The sequence below is a fragment of the Canis aureus genome, chromosome 34, assembly GCF_053574225.1.
Source record: "Canis aureus isolate CA01 chromosome 34, VMU_Caureus_v.1.0, whole genome shotgun sequence".
Taxonomy (NCBI): Eukaryota; Metazoa; Chordata; class Mammalia; order Carnivora; family Canidae; genus Canis; species Canis aureus.
Window position 1 is genome coordinate 25,767,541 of NC_135644.1, and position 16,935 is coordinate 25,784,475.

At 36.8% G+C, this 16,935-nt stretch overlaps 1 protein-coding gene and 1 long non-coding RNA gene across 24 annotated transcripts in view; one reads left to right on the forward strand and one right to left on the reverse strand.

Moving 5' to 3' along the window:
• BAZ2B (bromodomain adjacent to zinc finger domain 2B) overlaps window positions 1–16,935 on the forward strand; it is a 294,178-nt gene that overhangs the window by 253,907 nt on the left and 23,336 nt on the right. For all 23 annotated transcript variants that reach the window (XM_077883356.1, XM_077883357.1, XM_077883359.1 and 20 more), the window contains 2 exons: window positions 1,080–1,142; window positions 2,118–2,262. In XM_077883356.1, the coding sequence (XP_077739482.1) occupies window positions 1,080–1,142; window positions 2,118–2,262 (208 nt within the window). The remainder of the gene's footprint in view (window positions 1–1,079; window positions 1,143–2,117; window positions 2,263–16,935) is intronic.
• LOC144304797 (uncharacterized) lies at window positions 2,125–11,831 on the reverse strand. Its single transcript, XR_013371764.1, has 4 exons — window positions 11,623–11,831; window positions 9,986–10,350; window positions 6,893–7,089; window positions 2,125–2,277 (listed from the first exon to the last, which is right to left on the reverse strand). It is a non-coding gene; the product is annotated as an uncharacterized LOC144304797 (long non-coding RNA).

The window sequence follows — 16,935 nt, forward strand, 5'->3', positions numbered from 1 at the left end:
TCGGGGCTGGTTTTCATATATTTTCTAGAATGAAAAAATTCATATAGTCCTATATGTACTTTCCATTTTTGAAATTAGTACTGTATATAGTAGAGATTATTTTTCTTCTAAAAACTCAATGTGTTCAAAATGTAATTTAACCTTCTTTGCTCTAAAAATGACTCTTTTAAAAAAAATAAATAAATAAATAAATAAATAAAAATGACTCTTTTGATTAATGGTACCAATACTTTTGCAGTTCTCAGATTTAAAGCCTTAACATCATAATTTACTCTTTTCTTCACTCCCTCACCCTTTCCTGTCTCAGATCCTGGACTTGTCAGGACTTAGCAGTTCTAATTATGTAATATCTCTTTATATCCACTTGCTTTTCTTATATCTATTTCTTTGACACCAATGAGGCCCACATTCTCCTTCCCTCTTGAATCATTGCAGGAATCTACTAACAAGATTTACTAATTCTAGTCCTTTCCCTGCTCCAGAACATCTTACAACTGTTATCAGATTAATCTTTGTAATGCATAGTTATGATGTTTAACCTCCCTCAAAGGATATTATTTATTGTCCATTACAATTTAGCCCTAAACTCCTTATCTCATCTCCTACTTTATCTCTTGATGTACCTACCTTTCAGGTCATTGTACGGCAAACTCTTTCTGAAATGCCCTGCCCTCTTTTCTCTGATTGATCAATTCCTAACCATTCTTCGATAGTTGATTAAAACACAACTTCTTAAAACAAAAACAACAACAGCAACAAAAACACAACTTCTTCCATATAGCCTTTATAGATTCCCACCAGAATAAATCTCACCTTCCCCCAAACTCCATGACTCTTAATCTCTATCTTGAGATTCTTATAGCTTCCTACTATTTGTTGGTTTTTATTTTTTAGTATTAATGTTTTGTCTCCCTACCAGATTATTTTATTTATAAAGAGCAACAACTGAGTCTTACTTATTTCCATAGTACCGATCCTAGTACTTTACATATAGGAGACTTTCATTAAATATTTGCTGATTGATTAAAAAAATAAATCTTAAAAACAGGTTAAATGATACTGTATTTTATTATGTATAGGATGAAGGTGACCAAGCAGCAAGTGTTGAAGAGCTAGAAAAACAGATTGAAAAACTGAGTAAAGTAAGCACTTTTCAGATTACAGTTAACATCTTTTTTGCAGTGTTTTAAAGATCCACCTTATATGGAATTAGTTCTTCTGGCTGCTAAATAAAAACAAGCTTTTTTATAAGTAATTAAAATGAGGAGCTCTAGAAACATTCTCACATTATACCTTAAAAGTTTAATGCCAAGGTTAAAAGCCTGAACTTAAACTGAAACTCTATTCTTCAGCTCTTCATTTAAATACAGAATATTGGTGAATGCATGGTTTTATTTCTTGGAAGTAATTACTTTTAAAAATCTAATCAAATATCATGGTAATAGTTTCAGCATCTTATGTTTTATTTTACATTACTATATTAATGTATTTTATTTGCATTGGATTTATAAACTATGTATTTGTGTACTTCTCATTTAAAATACTCAATTTAGAATTGAATTTCAGTAGCGTTAGTGAAGTTTTAAATGAACATTTATAAAAAAGATGAATTTTTGTATTATGAGATTAATATTATGAGATACCTATATATTGTAAAATTCATCCCAAATTTATCCCAAAATTTAGCCATATGTTGCCTAGGTTTACAGAATGAGTATAAAAATGAGCAAATACAGAAATGGTCAATTATATATATGTGAGTATTATTTGTCATAAATCCATAGAATTGAGCCAGTTTGTTCTGGCCAGTAAAATACTTGATCACATTGTTTATGATCAAGCATAAGATGAGCTTTACTATAAGATAACTGATAAAACAGAACAGCTTTTTAATCCATGGTAACAAAAATATTCTAATTACTTTCAAAATAATTTCTAACTTTATAAGTGTTACTAAAATTGAAGTCAGGCATGTAATATTTATCTCCTTTGCTATCTGTTCCCAGTAGTGAAATCTATCTGCTTACTAAAGGCATAATAAGTGTGAAGTCACTTATATATTAATTTTTAAAGCACTTGACACCCATAGCTTAATTATATGCATCATTTTTTAACAGCAACAGAGTCAGTACAGAAGGAAGCTCTTTGACGCTTCTCACTCTTTGCGTTCGATGATGTTTGGCCAGGATCGTTACAGACGCCGGTACTGGATTCTTCCCCAATGTGGGGGGATTTTTGTAGAAGGCATGGAGAGTGGTGAAGGTAGGAACTATTAATCTGTTACAAAATAATATAAGAAACCACATTTTTAAAAAGCCTGTTGCTCCTTCAAAATATTTTGTGCTTCCAGTATCAAATTTGCTTTATGAGTAAACATTGTAAAACCTTGCTTCCCATTTCTTTTGAACTCATAATGCCTCTTTCACTGATAAATATTCCTTCCCTGTTCATGATTTCTCTTCTGCCGCTCTTTCTGACATCAAACATAAACTATTCTTCCCCTATTTAGTGGACTAGGATCTTCACCTGCAGTATTATCCTCTTAGGGTTGCTTCTCCATTTTTTTCTCCCTTCCCATTGTCAAATTTTTAACATGTGGTTTATTCTTTAATCTTTGCAACAACCATCTATCCTAACAGTGTCCCTGGAGATCACTTGCTTGAACTAAGATCCTTTTCATAATCCTCATTCACCTTAAAATCTTGTTCATGTTTGAAATTTATGATCACTTTCCTTCTCTATTAAACTTTGTTCTTTTTTGAGTTTTGTGTTACCACACAGTCCTTGATGTTTTACCTTTATACTATTCTCTTGCTGCCTCCACTTGTGTTACATTAACTAACTCAGTACACAGTGCATTTATGTGCTGGATAAACCTTGAATTGAGCTTCTTAGAACCATATATTTGGATGTTTCCAAATGTTTAAAATCTGATGGGACTAAGAGTATTATATCAGTGCTTATAAGTTTAAGGATGTAGATATAGCTCCATGGTAATGCATGTAGGCAAAAACTTCTCTCAACACATTTTTTTGAATACCCACTTTATGCCAGGCATTTTTAGGCACTACAAGAAGTTCAGAGATACATAAAATATAATCCGTGCCTAGTAGTAGTTTAACAGTCCAATGGAAAGAGGAGATTGATTGATCACATAGATGTCCAGACCCAAATTTTTATCAAGTAGTTGTTTTTAGCAATGGAACCACCCTTTTTTAAAATAAAAATATTTGCAGGAGGGCAGTTAATAATGCATGTAAAGTACTTAGAGTAGTGTTTGGCATGTAAGCATTGTTGGCATATAGTAAACAGTGTTTTACATAATAATATATTTCCTATGACTTCAAATTAGGTGAAGTAAGAGTATAAAATCATGTATTGGAATGATACATGAAAGTCATGCTCTGCCTTTCCAGGGCAAGGTTGCTAATGGAGCCAGAGACAGTACATGGAAGCTTCAGCTGCATTTTATTTCTTTTCAAAAATTGATGTTGATGGGCCTGTATGTTGATTGAACAGAATAGTATGGTGGGTTCCTTTTTTAACTGTTTGCTTAAAATATTTTTACTTTAAAATATTTTATTTTAACATGGAAAAATATTAATAAGTGGGACTACATTAGTCTAAAAAGTTTTTGCACAGCAGAGGAAACCATCAGCAAAATGAAAAAGCAATCTACTGAGTGGGAGAAAATATTTATAAATCTTATATTTGATAAGGGACTAATAACCAAAATACGTAGAGAACTCATGTGACTCAAAGCAGAAAAACGATCTGATTAAAAAATGGGCAGATCTGAATGGACATCTTTTCAAAGAAAACATACACATGGCCAACAGGCACATGAAAAGGTACTCAACATCACTAATCATCAGAAAAATGCAAATCAAAACCACAATGAGATCTCACCTCACACCTGTTAGAATGGCTAGGATCAAGAAGACAAGAAACAACAAATGTTGGTGACAATATGAAGAAAAGGGAACCCTTGTACACTGTTGGTAGAGATGTAAATTGGTGTAGCCTGTGGAAAAAGAGTATGAGGGCTCCTCAAAAAATTAAAAATAGAACTACCATATGATCCGGCAGTTCTGCTTCTGGAAATACTCCTGTGTTCACTGCATCATTATTCACAAGAGCCAAGATACGGAAACAACTTATATGTCCATCAGTGAATGAATGGATGAAGATAATGTGGTCTGTGTGCGCACACACACGCACCATAGGGAATGTTACTCAGCCATAAAAAGAATGAAATCTTGCTGTTTGCCACAACATGGATGGCCCGCGAGAATAATATGCTAAGTGAAGTCAGGTAGAAAAAGACAAATACCATATGATCTCTCTTATATATGTAATCTAAAAAAATAAGAAGAAGAAAAGAAAACCAAGCTCATAGATATAAAAAATTGGTGGTTGCCAGGGTGCATGTGTGAGTGGAGGGGGGTCATAGAAGAAATGGGTTAAATGGGTTAACTGGTTTTTTTGGTTTTTAGTTTAAATAAATTGTTTAAATTTTTTAAATCTTATGCAGAACCCCAGTAACTAACAAAAACAGAATTATTCTGGATGGTGTATTTGGGGAACTCCTAGACTTTCCAAATAGACCTATATCCTAATATATTTGCTTTCCAATAATCCAGGGGTAGTCCCAAAGGCAACTCTAGGAAAAGTTAGAACTTTGCAAATCAGAATGAGGCCAGAGGTAATCAAAGGTATAAAAACAAAGTCCCTATAACAGAGAAATGTTATATAGCCTACTTTAATATTTTATCATAATTTTTGGCATATATGGGCATCTCTACCACTAGACTATGAGCTCTTGAAGGCAGAGACTAATATAGGTTGGGGAACTACACTGAAATAATCTGGGAGTAAGTACACATTGGACTGGGAAAATAAGAAGGGGATGGGGAAATTAATTGTGGGCTCATTCTAGTAGCCTAGATAAAAAGTAGTAGGAAGGCCCTAAGCTCAGGTGCAAACAAGGAACATGGAAGGACTGCGATATATTAAAGGTAGAATTCTTAGGAGAAATTATTGAATATGATATAAGTGGAATCAGAGAGAAATTTGATGAATTAATCCTCAGTGGAAAATTGTGATTTCTTAAAAGCTCTATCAGAGAGGCCAAGAGGAAGAACTTGTTTAGAATGATGGTTTTAGTATAGAAATCTATATTGTATTTAAGTATAATTCACATAGTGTTATTAGTTTCAGGTGTACAATATAATGATTCAATAATTCTATACTCAGGGCTCATCAAGATAAGTGTACTCTTTTTCTTTAATATTATTTATTTATTTGAGAGAAAGAGAACACGAACAGGGGGAGGGGCAGAGGGAGAAGCAGACTCCCTGCTAAGCATGGGGCTCGACCTGGGGCTCATTCTCAGGATCCTGAGATCATGACCTGAGCTGAAATCAGGCACTTAACCAACTAAGGTACCCAAGTGCCCCAAGATAAGTATACTGATAATCCTCTTTTTTCATTCATACCCCAACCCACCTCCACTCTGCTACCACCAGTTTGTTTTCTGTATTTAAGAGTCTGGGAGATTTTTTTGTCTCTTTTTGTCTTTGTTCATTTGTTTAGATTCTTAAATTCCACACGAGTGAAATCCTATGGTATTTGTCTTTTTTTCACTGACTTATTTCACCTAGCATTATACCTTCTAGGTGTATCTACATTGTTACAAATGGCAGGATTTCTTTTTTATGGCTGAGCAATATTCCAGCATGTGTGTTACACCATACACGAAAATAAATTCAAAATGAATTAAGGACCTAAATGTAAGACTCTCCTAGAGGAGAGTACCTCTTTGACATCAGCCATCGCAGCTTCTTACTAGATATGTCTCCTGAAGCAAGAGAAACAAAAGCAAAAATAAACTATAGGACTTTATCAAAATAAAAAGCTTCTGCACAACAAAGGAAACAATCAACAAAACTAAAAGTCAACCTATGGAATTAGAGAAGATATTTACAAATGACATACCTGATAAAAGATTAGTATCCAAAATACATAAAGAACTTATAAAATTCAATACTCAAAAAAACATAATCCAGTTTTTAAAATGGGCAGAAGACATAAATGGATATTTTTTCAAAAAGGCTATAGAGATGGCAAACAGACACATGAAAAGATACTCAGCATCACTCAGCATCAGAAAAATACTGCCATGAAATATCACCTCACACCTGTCAGAATGGGTAAAATTAGCAACACAAGAAATAGTACGTGTTGGCAAGGATGTGGAGAAAGGGGAACCCTCTTACACTGTTGGTGGGAATGCAAACTGGTGCAGCCATGTAGAAAACAGTATGGCATTTCCTCAGAAAATAGAACTGCCCACTAGTCCAGCAAGTACACTACAGGTATTTACCCAGAGAACACAGAAATACAGACTCAAAGGGGTACATGCATCCCAGTGTTTATAGCAGGGTTATTTACAATACCCAAATTATGGAAAGAGCCTAAATGTCCATCAACTGGTGAATGGATAAAGAAGTAATGTGTACACACACACACACACACACACAGTGGAATATTACTCAGCCATTAAAAGGAATAGAGTGTTGCCATTTGCAGTGACATGGATAGAGCTAGAGAGTAGTCTGAAGTTAATCTCTTTTCAACACTGCTGAAATCAGTTCTTTATTAATACGTACATAGATTACTACTGCTGTCCCCAACTCTCTATATACTTCCTTCCTTCCATCATGTCATGTCTCTACTCCAAAACCTTGAATGACTCCCTTTTGCTAATAAGATGATGTAGTAAGCCTGTATACAACCTAGCATTTAAACATTCAAAACCTTCTATAATACTGACTTCAAAATATCTTTGCACTGTTCTCTAATATGAATTAACATAGACCAGTCTACTCACATTGCTTAACACATGTGCATTTCTCCATCTTTACATACTTTGCATACTTTGTTTTGCCACATTCCGTTCAATATAATACTATCTTGCCTTTCCTTCATCTAAATTTCACCTTTCTTGATCCAGCTCAATTTCTAGTCCTTTTATAAATTCTTCTGTAGCTTCTGTAAGTGGAAATAATTTTTAGTCTTGGTGAACTCCTAGAAAACCAAATAATTATACCATTATCTTAACAATTGATATTCATACTGCTTATATTATTTAAGTTTTATAATTGTCATATGTACTTTTGATGCTTCCTACTGTTAAACATAGTACTTTATATATCACAGACACATTAAAAATAAGAAAGTAATTAGGGACGCCTGGGTGGCTTAGCGGTTGACCGTCGGTCTTCAGCTCAGGGCATGATCCCAGGATCCAAGATTGAGTCCCACATCGGGCTCCCTGTAAGGAGCCTGCTTCTCCGTCTACCTATGCCTCTGCCTCTGTGTGTGTGTGTGTGTGTGTGTGTCTCATGAATAAATAAAATAGTACTTAAATGTCTTTATAAGGTTTATAAGAATAACTTATGGGAAACATTTTAATTTTAGACCTCTCAGATTAAATCACATTTATTGAATTTTTATTTATTGGACCTCAGTTTCTGTTCAGGCCCTACCACTTACCCTCTCTGGACCTTGATTTCTCTTTCTACGAAAGAATTTAAATAGGCTCTGTAAAATTCTTTAATTGTTATCATGTCAAATAATGGATTTAAGAGAGCTATAAAATGATACATAAATATTAATGGTACTTTTTACTATATTATTTGTGGTCATTGCATGGTACAGGGGAAAAGTTGGAATAAATTTTCACTTAAAGGTTATTTTCTCATATGATTTTTATTCATTCACTGATGATTGTGAATCAGCTATCAGCACTTTCATACGTACTATGAAAGTTATAAAATAAATAACATGTACATTCCTTCTCCTTATCTGGCAGCTAATTAAAATAGAATAAAACCTTTATGATATTAATCATCAAGTGTTTAATGTGCACTTATATTGTGCCTTGTACTAAGTAGTATGGAGATATAAAAGAATCAATTAACCTGTCTCTATCCAGAAAGAACTCACAATCTAATTGGAAAGATATACCATACATGAGGACAAAGAACAAGAGCATATTAGTGTGCACCATAGGCAAGTAGTATATCTGAGAGGCAAGGCTGATAAGGATGAATAAGTACTAACTGGTAGAAACTACTATAAAATAAGTAGTTATTAAAAGTTAATACAATATTTACAATATGCAGTACTCTATTCCTTGCATTTATCACTTTTTAAGTTATCTAAAAGCACAATATGTTCTTAATGAAGTTTAGATTTAACAACATTCATCCATTTAAAAGTTTACATCCACAAGTTTAAAAAAAATAAGTGCCCAAGTATTTTTTAAAATCCCTATAATAGCTTTATCCAAAGATATCAGATCTTGGATTACCTCCAAAGAAAACTATTAATTAAATTCATGTTGTATAAGATCCAAGATAACTCACACCACAAGTGAAACACACAGTGCACATAACAACAACGTTTATCAGTATGTTAACTCTAGCGTAGAGACATAACAAAGCATATAGGATCTGCTAAAGCCCCCATATTGGTTCCATAGGAGTGTTCAGTTCTAGACTAGACAAGCAACAAGGTCACCTCAAGAGAAAGATGCCTTCCTTCATATTTTGTATTTTTAGATTAGTCCAAGAGGAGATAGAAAACCCTTTGTTTCTCTAAGCAGCAATATATATATCAAAGGACCTCTGCACCTAGAAACAGCAGTAAGAGGTACAAATAAAGGGCAGATCCCACATACTGAGAGCCTTGGGAACAGTGCCAAACATCAGCTAAAGGCCCTGCTGTCCCTCTGCAAACTAGCTCAGTGACTAATCTGGCTTGCTGATGGAGCTCAGGGAAGAGAAGAAGAGCACCTATAGCCAGTTAGCTAAAACTGAGGGTTTATTCCCCTTTAGTCCACCCCCTGACCTTTGGCGTAGCTCACTAGATGTATGCCTTCCCATCTAGAACAGTTATTAATTGGGTTTTAAATGGAGCCTTCTGAAGGAGACATCAGATAAAATTCCAGAAAAAACAATATTCCACACCATTAGTAGATTTAGAGTTCCCCTTAGCCATTTGTCCATAGTACATTCAACAAAGGGTCCAAAACGATGCATTTATAATATTACTCAGGTCAAGGAACCAATGCTAATGTGTTCACTGAATAGAGCCCAAGCCTTCTCGATGGCAGTGTCCCCCAGGGTAGCTGATTTGGGGTCATACCCTCAGCTTCATGGGTGCCGATTCAAGGAAAGAGCCCTGGTGCAAAATAATGAAAGCTCGTATCCCTGTATACCTGTCAACTTAGAGGTAGGTTCTGCTGCTGACATTAGAGATCATAGCTGGGAAAGTCTCCAGTGCCTTTTAGATCTTGAGTCACTATTAGCACCATACTCTAACCAGCTAGGCTAACCAGCCAGTTTGAGTCATGATCAAAGGTCTCATAGTTATTTACAAAGTGTCCAGACAATGTTATGTCCGGGTAGTAGGCAGGAAGGCCCTGTTTTTCACATAAGAAAACAAGTTCCATTGGATCACAGTGCCAGCCAGTCTGGTTCAAGGCTGCATTTTGTATCCACATGGCATTTACGCTCCCCTGGGATTAGCACACTGCCAGTGTGCTGTAGGTCCAAAGTAGATGCCCCTGATGTGGGAAATGGATCACTGGGAGCTCAAATGCCAGGATATGAGTGTCCTTCTGTTTCAAAGAAGATAAAGAGAGTTTTACACAGTATAATTAGTAAGGACAGAATTATGGATAACCCAAGCAAATGAAGACTCTGGAGTAATGAGTAATTCCTGTGGTATTGTCTGGGAGTGGAATACCCAGAAGGTCCTCCATAATTAAATAGGTTGAGGATGACAAATACAACATCCTGATAGCTTTGGAATAAGTGTCATTGCGTGGGATAGCAGTAGAGGGTTATTCAGTACAGTTTGTTACTATCTGCAAAAGGCAACAAGATAATTATTCACGCTACATCCACCCTCTCACCTTCTGTGGTCAGGCATGTTTATGCCCATGCCACGTCCATCATTATCTTTAGTGGTGATTTATACAGTCTGTCCTTCTTTTCCGGAACAGTAAGTTCCTCTTGAAACCAGGAGGTGCCATTTTCCCACCAAAGATGTCCTCTAGACAGAATATACTGTGTGAATATAAGGACTGCAGAAAATCTCCTGCTTGTAGAGTGAGTGCACAACAAAAACTCTTGTATTTAGAACTGTTTTGGAGTACCAAGAGAGAATCAAAATTGCCCCTCCTACTGGTGTTGCTTGTGTCATCTGGAAAGCAAGAGAATATCGACATTTGTATCCATCCACTCATCTGTAATATGAACAACAGGAACCTTCCAGCCCCTGTTGAAAGATACCAAAAAAGGAGAGGTCACAACAAATATGTCCAACTGATAGGTGGACATGCTTGTGCAGGACTTAAAATACTCTAGTATTTCCATGCCAGTTATGCAGTCTGATAAAGGAACAATTGGAGTTCACACAAAAGATCCAAGAGCCTTTTGCAGTGATGGTGATTCTGGGCTTTGAGCCATAGGTAACAACCAGCTCCTAGCCCCAATAAAGGAATTTGGTTGTAGAGGCTCTTTTGCATTCTGAAACAGTAATACTTGGTCCCTCATTTCTAGCAAGCTCCTAAATGTTTGAGGCTCTTCTCCTTTCCAGCAGAGTGAACTGAGGAGTGTGGTTAGCAATCCCTTGGAAGGAGACCCAGAGACAGAGCCCAGCCCTAGTCCTTCTTAGAGCCCAGATCAGGAACAAAGAAAGCCTAGCTTCTGAAGTTGACTCAAACTCATAAGGTGGAGCTACTGACTTAATATTCCCACCCGTAACCCCATTTCAAGAGTTGAAATGATACAGGGTATTCCCTTAGGTTCAACGTGTTCCAAGTCCTTTCCTCAAGAGTCTAGAGACTGTGAGACCGTACCAGATGGTCAGTAGGGGTGAGCCTCAACAGCTGTAGTCTCTGAAATACAGTCCTTCCCAGGCACCTACTTCACCTAATCTTCGGGCGAATACCCCTGTCTGAACAATTCTTCAAGTCTGTGGCCATTGGATCTTTTGTGTCTCATCTCACAGGTCTCTTTATTGACTATCTCACTAGGTCTTTTAGGCTTTTGAAGCGGATAACACTTCCACACTCTAGAATTACACAACCCATCAACTCTGTCTTACCAATCCTTCTCTTTATGAGCAATACTACATTTATTGCTGTGAGGGAGTCTCTGCCAGAAGTCTAGCCTATTTTCTCCTTCCTTTGTTCCTTTTTTCTTTTTATTTTGTCTAGAAACCTGTGCCAGTTTAGGCTGTCTCTTTCCATTTTCTCCCCTAAAATGGGACTTGTATGACCTGAAAGAACTATTTCTTTTCTAACATTGTCTCTCGATGAAGGAGTAAAGTCAAAGCCATTGTCCACTTAGGTGGATCTTTTCTGATTCTGTCATTTAACATTCTTGGCACCAAGAGTATATTGTCTGGCCTTCCCCCTCTCAAGCCCTGGATTTTCTTATAATCATGCTGTATCCTATAAGGATCTAGTCCACATCACATCAAAGAGTCTCAGGCATCTATTTTACCAAAGCTACCAAGCATCCAGTTTGAAAAGGGTCGCAATACCTGTCCCAGCACTACTAGTCAACCCAGACTGCTCATTCTGTAACAAGGGCATGTGTTTCCCCCTCCTCCACTTGTTTAAATCTCACTGTTGTTCCTTCGTCATGCAAACAAGCAAACGAAGCTTCTAAGGATCCTTCCAAGTGCTGCTTATGGTGGCGGACCTGTTGAAAACCTAACTTTTCTTTACTGCTTGTTGCTGGATTTCCTCCTGCTGGTATTCCCACTCAGGCTCCTGTAGAGCATACCTCACAATAATTGGCTTCATGTCACAAGGGCTAGTTGCTTCATCATATCACAACAGAGGAATTGTGGGCGCTTGCCCCACTTTACCTTCTAAAGGGGCTGCCATCACCCTTTCTGGTTCATACTCTACTTTAGGACTCATGCAAATCTCTAAGCTAATAAGGAAGGAGGGATAGAACTGAATTTGAAGCCACCTTATTGCCACTAGACTCCCGGTTTAGTGTACATTTTAAAGCTACTGCCATCCTTGGCACAGCTACTAAGACCATCCTAACTCCAAGTGAATTAAATGCTGACCCCAAGAAGAAAATCTTCCACCCCTGCGTACTCCCCTTCCAGAAATCCATGACAGTAGGACTTTGTTGGACACCAACTGTTATACAGAATGCATGGTTACAAAAACCACTAATGACACACATGGCGCTAACTGTAGCAAAGTTTATTAGTAAAGGCAATTTATAGGCAGAGAAATAATAGTACAAAGGATCTTCAGGTCCCATAGTGGTTCCATAGGACTTGGACATGTGACAAGAACACTCCGAGAGATTAAACACTATACCCTACATCTTGTTCTGCATTGATGGGTTATTAGGAGAAAGGATAGAAAGCAAGCACTTAGTTTCTCTAGCAGTAAACCTCTTAAGGGATCTTCGGGTTTAGGAACAGTCACTAAATGGTATGCATACCAAGAAGCAACGTGTAGATACCTAGTTCCCTGAGAATAGTGTTGACATTAGCTAGCTAAAGGCTCTACAGTCCTTTTGATGGCCCTTAGAAAAGTGGGAAGGAAGTAAGCCCCATGGCCAACTCAGCTAAAACCAAGGATTTGTTTCTATTAATTCACTATATATATTTAACCATTGGGGTAAGTTAGATTGTAGATCATTTATTTGGTATTGGAAGGAAAATGAAACAAGTTTGTTGTTAAATTTACACACACATACATGCACACACTCTGTGATGTGAATGTTGCTCTTCCATTTGGTATTAAGATCTGGTTACAGGGACACCCAGGTGGCTCAGCGGTTGAGCATTTGCCTTTGGCTCAGGGCGTGATCCCGGAGTCCTGGGATTGAGTCCCACATCAGGCTCCTTGCATGGAGTCTACTTCTCGCTCTGCCTGTGTCTCTGCCTCTCTCTCTGTGTATCTCATGAATGAATAAATAAAATCTTTAAAAAAAAAAAAAAAGATGTGGTTACAACATTAGGTCTAGAAGTATAAAACATAATAATTCCTGTTACGGATATGTGGGGGACTCTTACCTGAAGGGAGAGGGTATTATGGTATCAAACATCTTTTTTTAAATTCCTGAATCTAAATTCATTCATTCATTCATTCATTTCTGAATCAGACTGGGAAGGAACAATCCTAGAGAGATAAAATGATGAGAATCTGCTTCCTTTAGTCTTCTCCACAGTAATAGCAAGAAATCTCCTAGGAGCTGGGTCATGGTAGCACTCTCGACCTGAAGACTGTTAACAAGCAGTGCAAGTATTCCTGAGGTTATGCTATACTGAAGAGGAAAGTGCCTTTGAGTCCAGTGAGGAAGCCATTGCATAGAGACCCATATTCCATGCCAGGGTTTTTGCATTCCTTATGTTCTTTATCTGTGTTTTACTTATAGTGAAATAAAATTTATTTGAAGGTTATATAGCTTGCTTCAGCCCAACTAAAGAGAGCCAAAGGAAAAATTTTCACTTGAACTTAGAGTGGTAGACCCCTAGTGTCCAGTGACAACTGTTAGATGAACTGAGAGGGTTCAAAGTGATTCTGATAAAACCCAAGAAGACATAGTCCCTTTCCAGTAGAAAACATGATATTATTTTTAGGATTTGTTTTAATTGAGAAATGGTATTTTGTTTGTCATTATGCACTTACATTTACTACCAGGGAAATGAATCAAGCAAACAGTAGTCCCTATTTCATCTCTTGTCTTTCTCTTCTTCATTCTGTCTTGAAGATGTTTTATTAATACTCATTGGCACATGTCGAGAAGGACTGGAAGGAACCAGGGGGTTGTATGAAATGAAGATAGAAAATTATTTAGAATCAAAGATTTTCTTTAAACTAAACATCCTGTATATGCTTTCCAATTTTTAAAATAATTTTATATTTTAATTAGAGGTTTATCCATTTATAATTAAGCAATTTGAATGTAAAAACTAAAGACAACTGTAATTAGGGTGTTAAAATATATCATCAGCTCAACATACTTTATTAGATATAAATGGGAAGTCATCTACTAATCTCAAACCAGTAAAAATTGGTTGGTTGGTTGGTTGCTTAATCCATTTGTTTTTGGATGTGTAACAGAGGTTTTTTGTTTTTTGTTTTTTGTTTTTTTTTAAGATACTAGTTCTCAGAATAAATCAAGAACAGTATTAGTACTTAGCAACCAAAACTTGTATAAAGCACAGGTGTATGAAGAGAATATTTGTGACTCTTTTCACATTTGCCTAATTAGAGGTGATGAAGTAGTGTTTCCTTCTCAGGACAAATGTGTAGAAGTACATAGAGATTATATGAAGCATAAGATTTTTTGCAAGCTGCCTTTAAGATTTTCTATATCACTGGTTTTAAGCAATTTGATTATATGTCTTGGTGTAGTTATCTTCAAGTTTCTTGGAGTTTGTTGAGTTTCTTAGGTCTGTGGTTTATAGTTTTCCCCAAATTTGGAATTTTTTCGACCATTATTTTCTCAAACTTAATGTCCTTGCCTGCTAATTCTACTATCTTGTTAGTATGTGTCATGTTTTCCTGTGTCTTTGCAGGCCTAATTTTGATTGGATGCCTGACGTTGTGAATTTTACCTTCTTGGTAAAATTACCTTCAGCAATATTTTTTGAATTCTCACAAACATTTTTGAGCTTTGTTTAACTGAAACACAGTTAAGGTACATGGAAAAAGTTTGATCCTTTCAGGTCTTGCTTTTAAAATTTGCTAGGCAGGACTAGGACTGTGCTCAGCCTGGGGCTAATTATTCCCTAACTACTGATGGGAGATCCTTGAGTACTCTACTTGACGCCTGTGAATTTTGAGGTTTCCCAAGCTGGTTGATAGGAACAGATACTATTTCTAGCCTGTGGGAGCACCAGCAGTGTCAACTCTAATCCCTTTCAAGTGGTTCTTTCCCTGGTCTGAAGTGGGTTCCTGACACATCAGCACTGATGCGTATTCACTAAACACTCAAGGGGCCCATCCACAGATCTATGGAGTTCCTCTCTAGGCAGCTCTCTCCTCTCCAGCTCTCCCTGCTGAGCTCTCTAGCCAGTTGGATCTCCCTTGAACTCTCAGTTCCAACTTATCTCAGGAATCCACCAGCTATGCTTAGATTTCTCCCTGTGGTGGAGCCTGGAAACCATCCCAAGGCAGTAAGCTGGAGCAATCATAGAGCTTACTGCATTTGTTTTCTCTCATGGTTATCTCATGTCCAGTTTCCTACAAACGGTTGTGTCACGTATTTTGTCTGGTTTTTTTGGTCATTTCATGCAAGGAGATAAATCTAGTCCCTGTGACTCCCAATTGGCCAGAAGCATAAGTCTGAGGAAGACGCTTTTAATTTGGGGTAGAAACTAATTTCAAGAGAAGGATGTAAGAACTATTTCAAACATTAAGAGAAGACTGGTTAAATGAATCATGATATATCTGTATAATAGAGTATTACACAGCTGATGAAGTAATTAGTTCTATGTTTGCCATTGGAAGCTGTTGAAAGTGTATAGTGAAAAATATTAAATACATTCTTTTATTTAATCATTTAAAAATATTTATTGAGTCCTGATTTTATAGCAATCGCCATGTTAGGCATTTGAGACCCAATAATAAGCAAGGTAGACATTGCTCTAAGTAAAGCTTGTTGATTTAAATTCTAGTGTGTGGGAGGGGGAATGGTATAGAAAATAAACAGATTATTGTGTCTAATGGCAAATTCTGCCAAGTAAATATACAGAATGATATTCTAAGGTGAGTGGAATAGGGACCCTACTTTATTTTTTTTATTTATTTATTTTTTTAAGATTTTATTTATTTTCCATGACAGTCACACAGAGAGAGAGAGAGGCAGAGACATAGGCAGAGGGAGGAGCAGGCTCCATGCAGGGAGCCCGACGTGGGATTCGATCCCGGGTCTCCAGGATCGCGCCCTGGGCCAAAGGCAGGCGCCAAACCGCTGCGCCACCCAGGGATCCCGGGACCCTACTTTAGATAAGGTGATCAGAGAAAAAACATCTGTGATGAAATAACAATCAGAAACATGACGATAAAGAGCCAGTCAATAAAATAGTATTCTAGGGTAGGGAAGAGCAGTGCAAAGGACCCAAGAAAGAAAAGAACTTACATGTTTGGGAAGCTGAAAAAAGGCAGAAAGGAAGAACAAAGGACAGAAGTGGCCAGAGATTGTGGAGGTTTTCAGGAACTAGATTATACAATGTTGTAGGCTTCATGTAGGGGTTTGGATTTTATTCTAAGTCTCAGAAAAGCAAAGAGTAGTATTCCCTTTGTGTAATAGTGTAAAATAATAGAATGCATATAAGATTTCCAGAAGAGTCTACAGGCATGATTGGTTAACCATGGTTACCTCTGAAGAGTAGAAATAGGGATTGATGGAATAAGACAGAAAGGGTTTTTACCTTATATGTCTCATTACTGAATAATTTTACCTTGAACATCTATTACTTTTCAAATCAAGTAGATTTATATTTTTAAGAGTTTTTATGAATTCTTTTTTCTTTTAAGATTTTATTTATTTATTCATGAGAAACACATAGACATAGGCAGAGGGAGAAGTAGGCTCTCCACAGGGAGCCTGATGGGGGACTAAGTCCCAGGACCCCAGGATCACAACCTGGGCCAAAAGCAGATGCTCAACCCCTGAGGCATCCAGGTGCCCCTGAATTCTTTTATAAAAACATTGTCATAAATATGAGTCAGATGTTCACAAAGGAGAAATACCAATAAGCCTATGAAAAGATAATCAGCCTTACTAGTGATCAGAAAAAAATACAATTTAGATTTTCACCTCCCAGATATTGAAAAAGACAAAAAATATCAATGGTATTCAGTTTCACTGA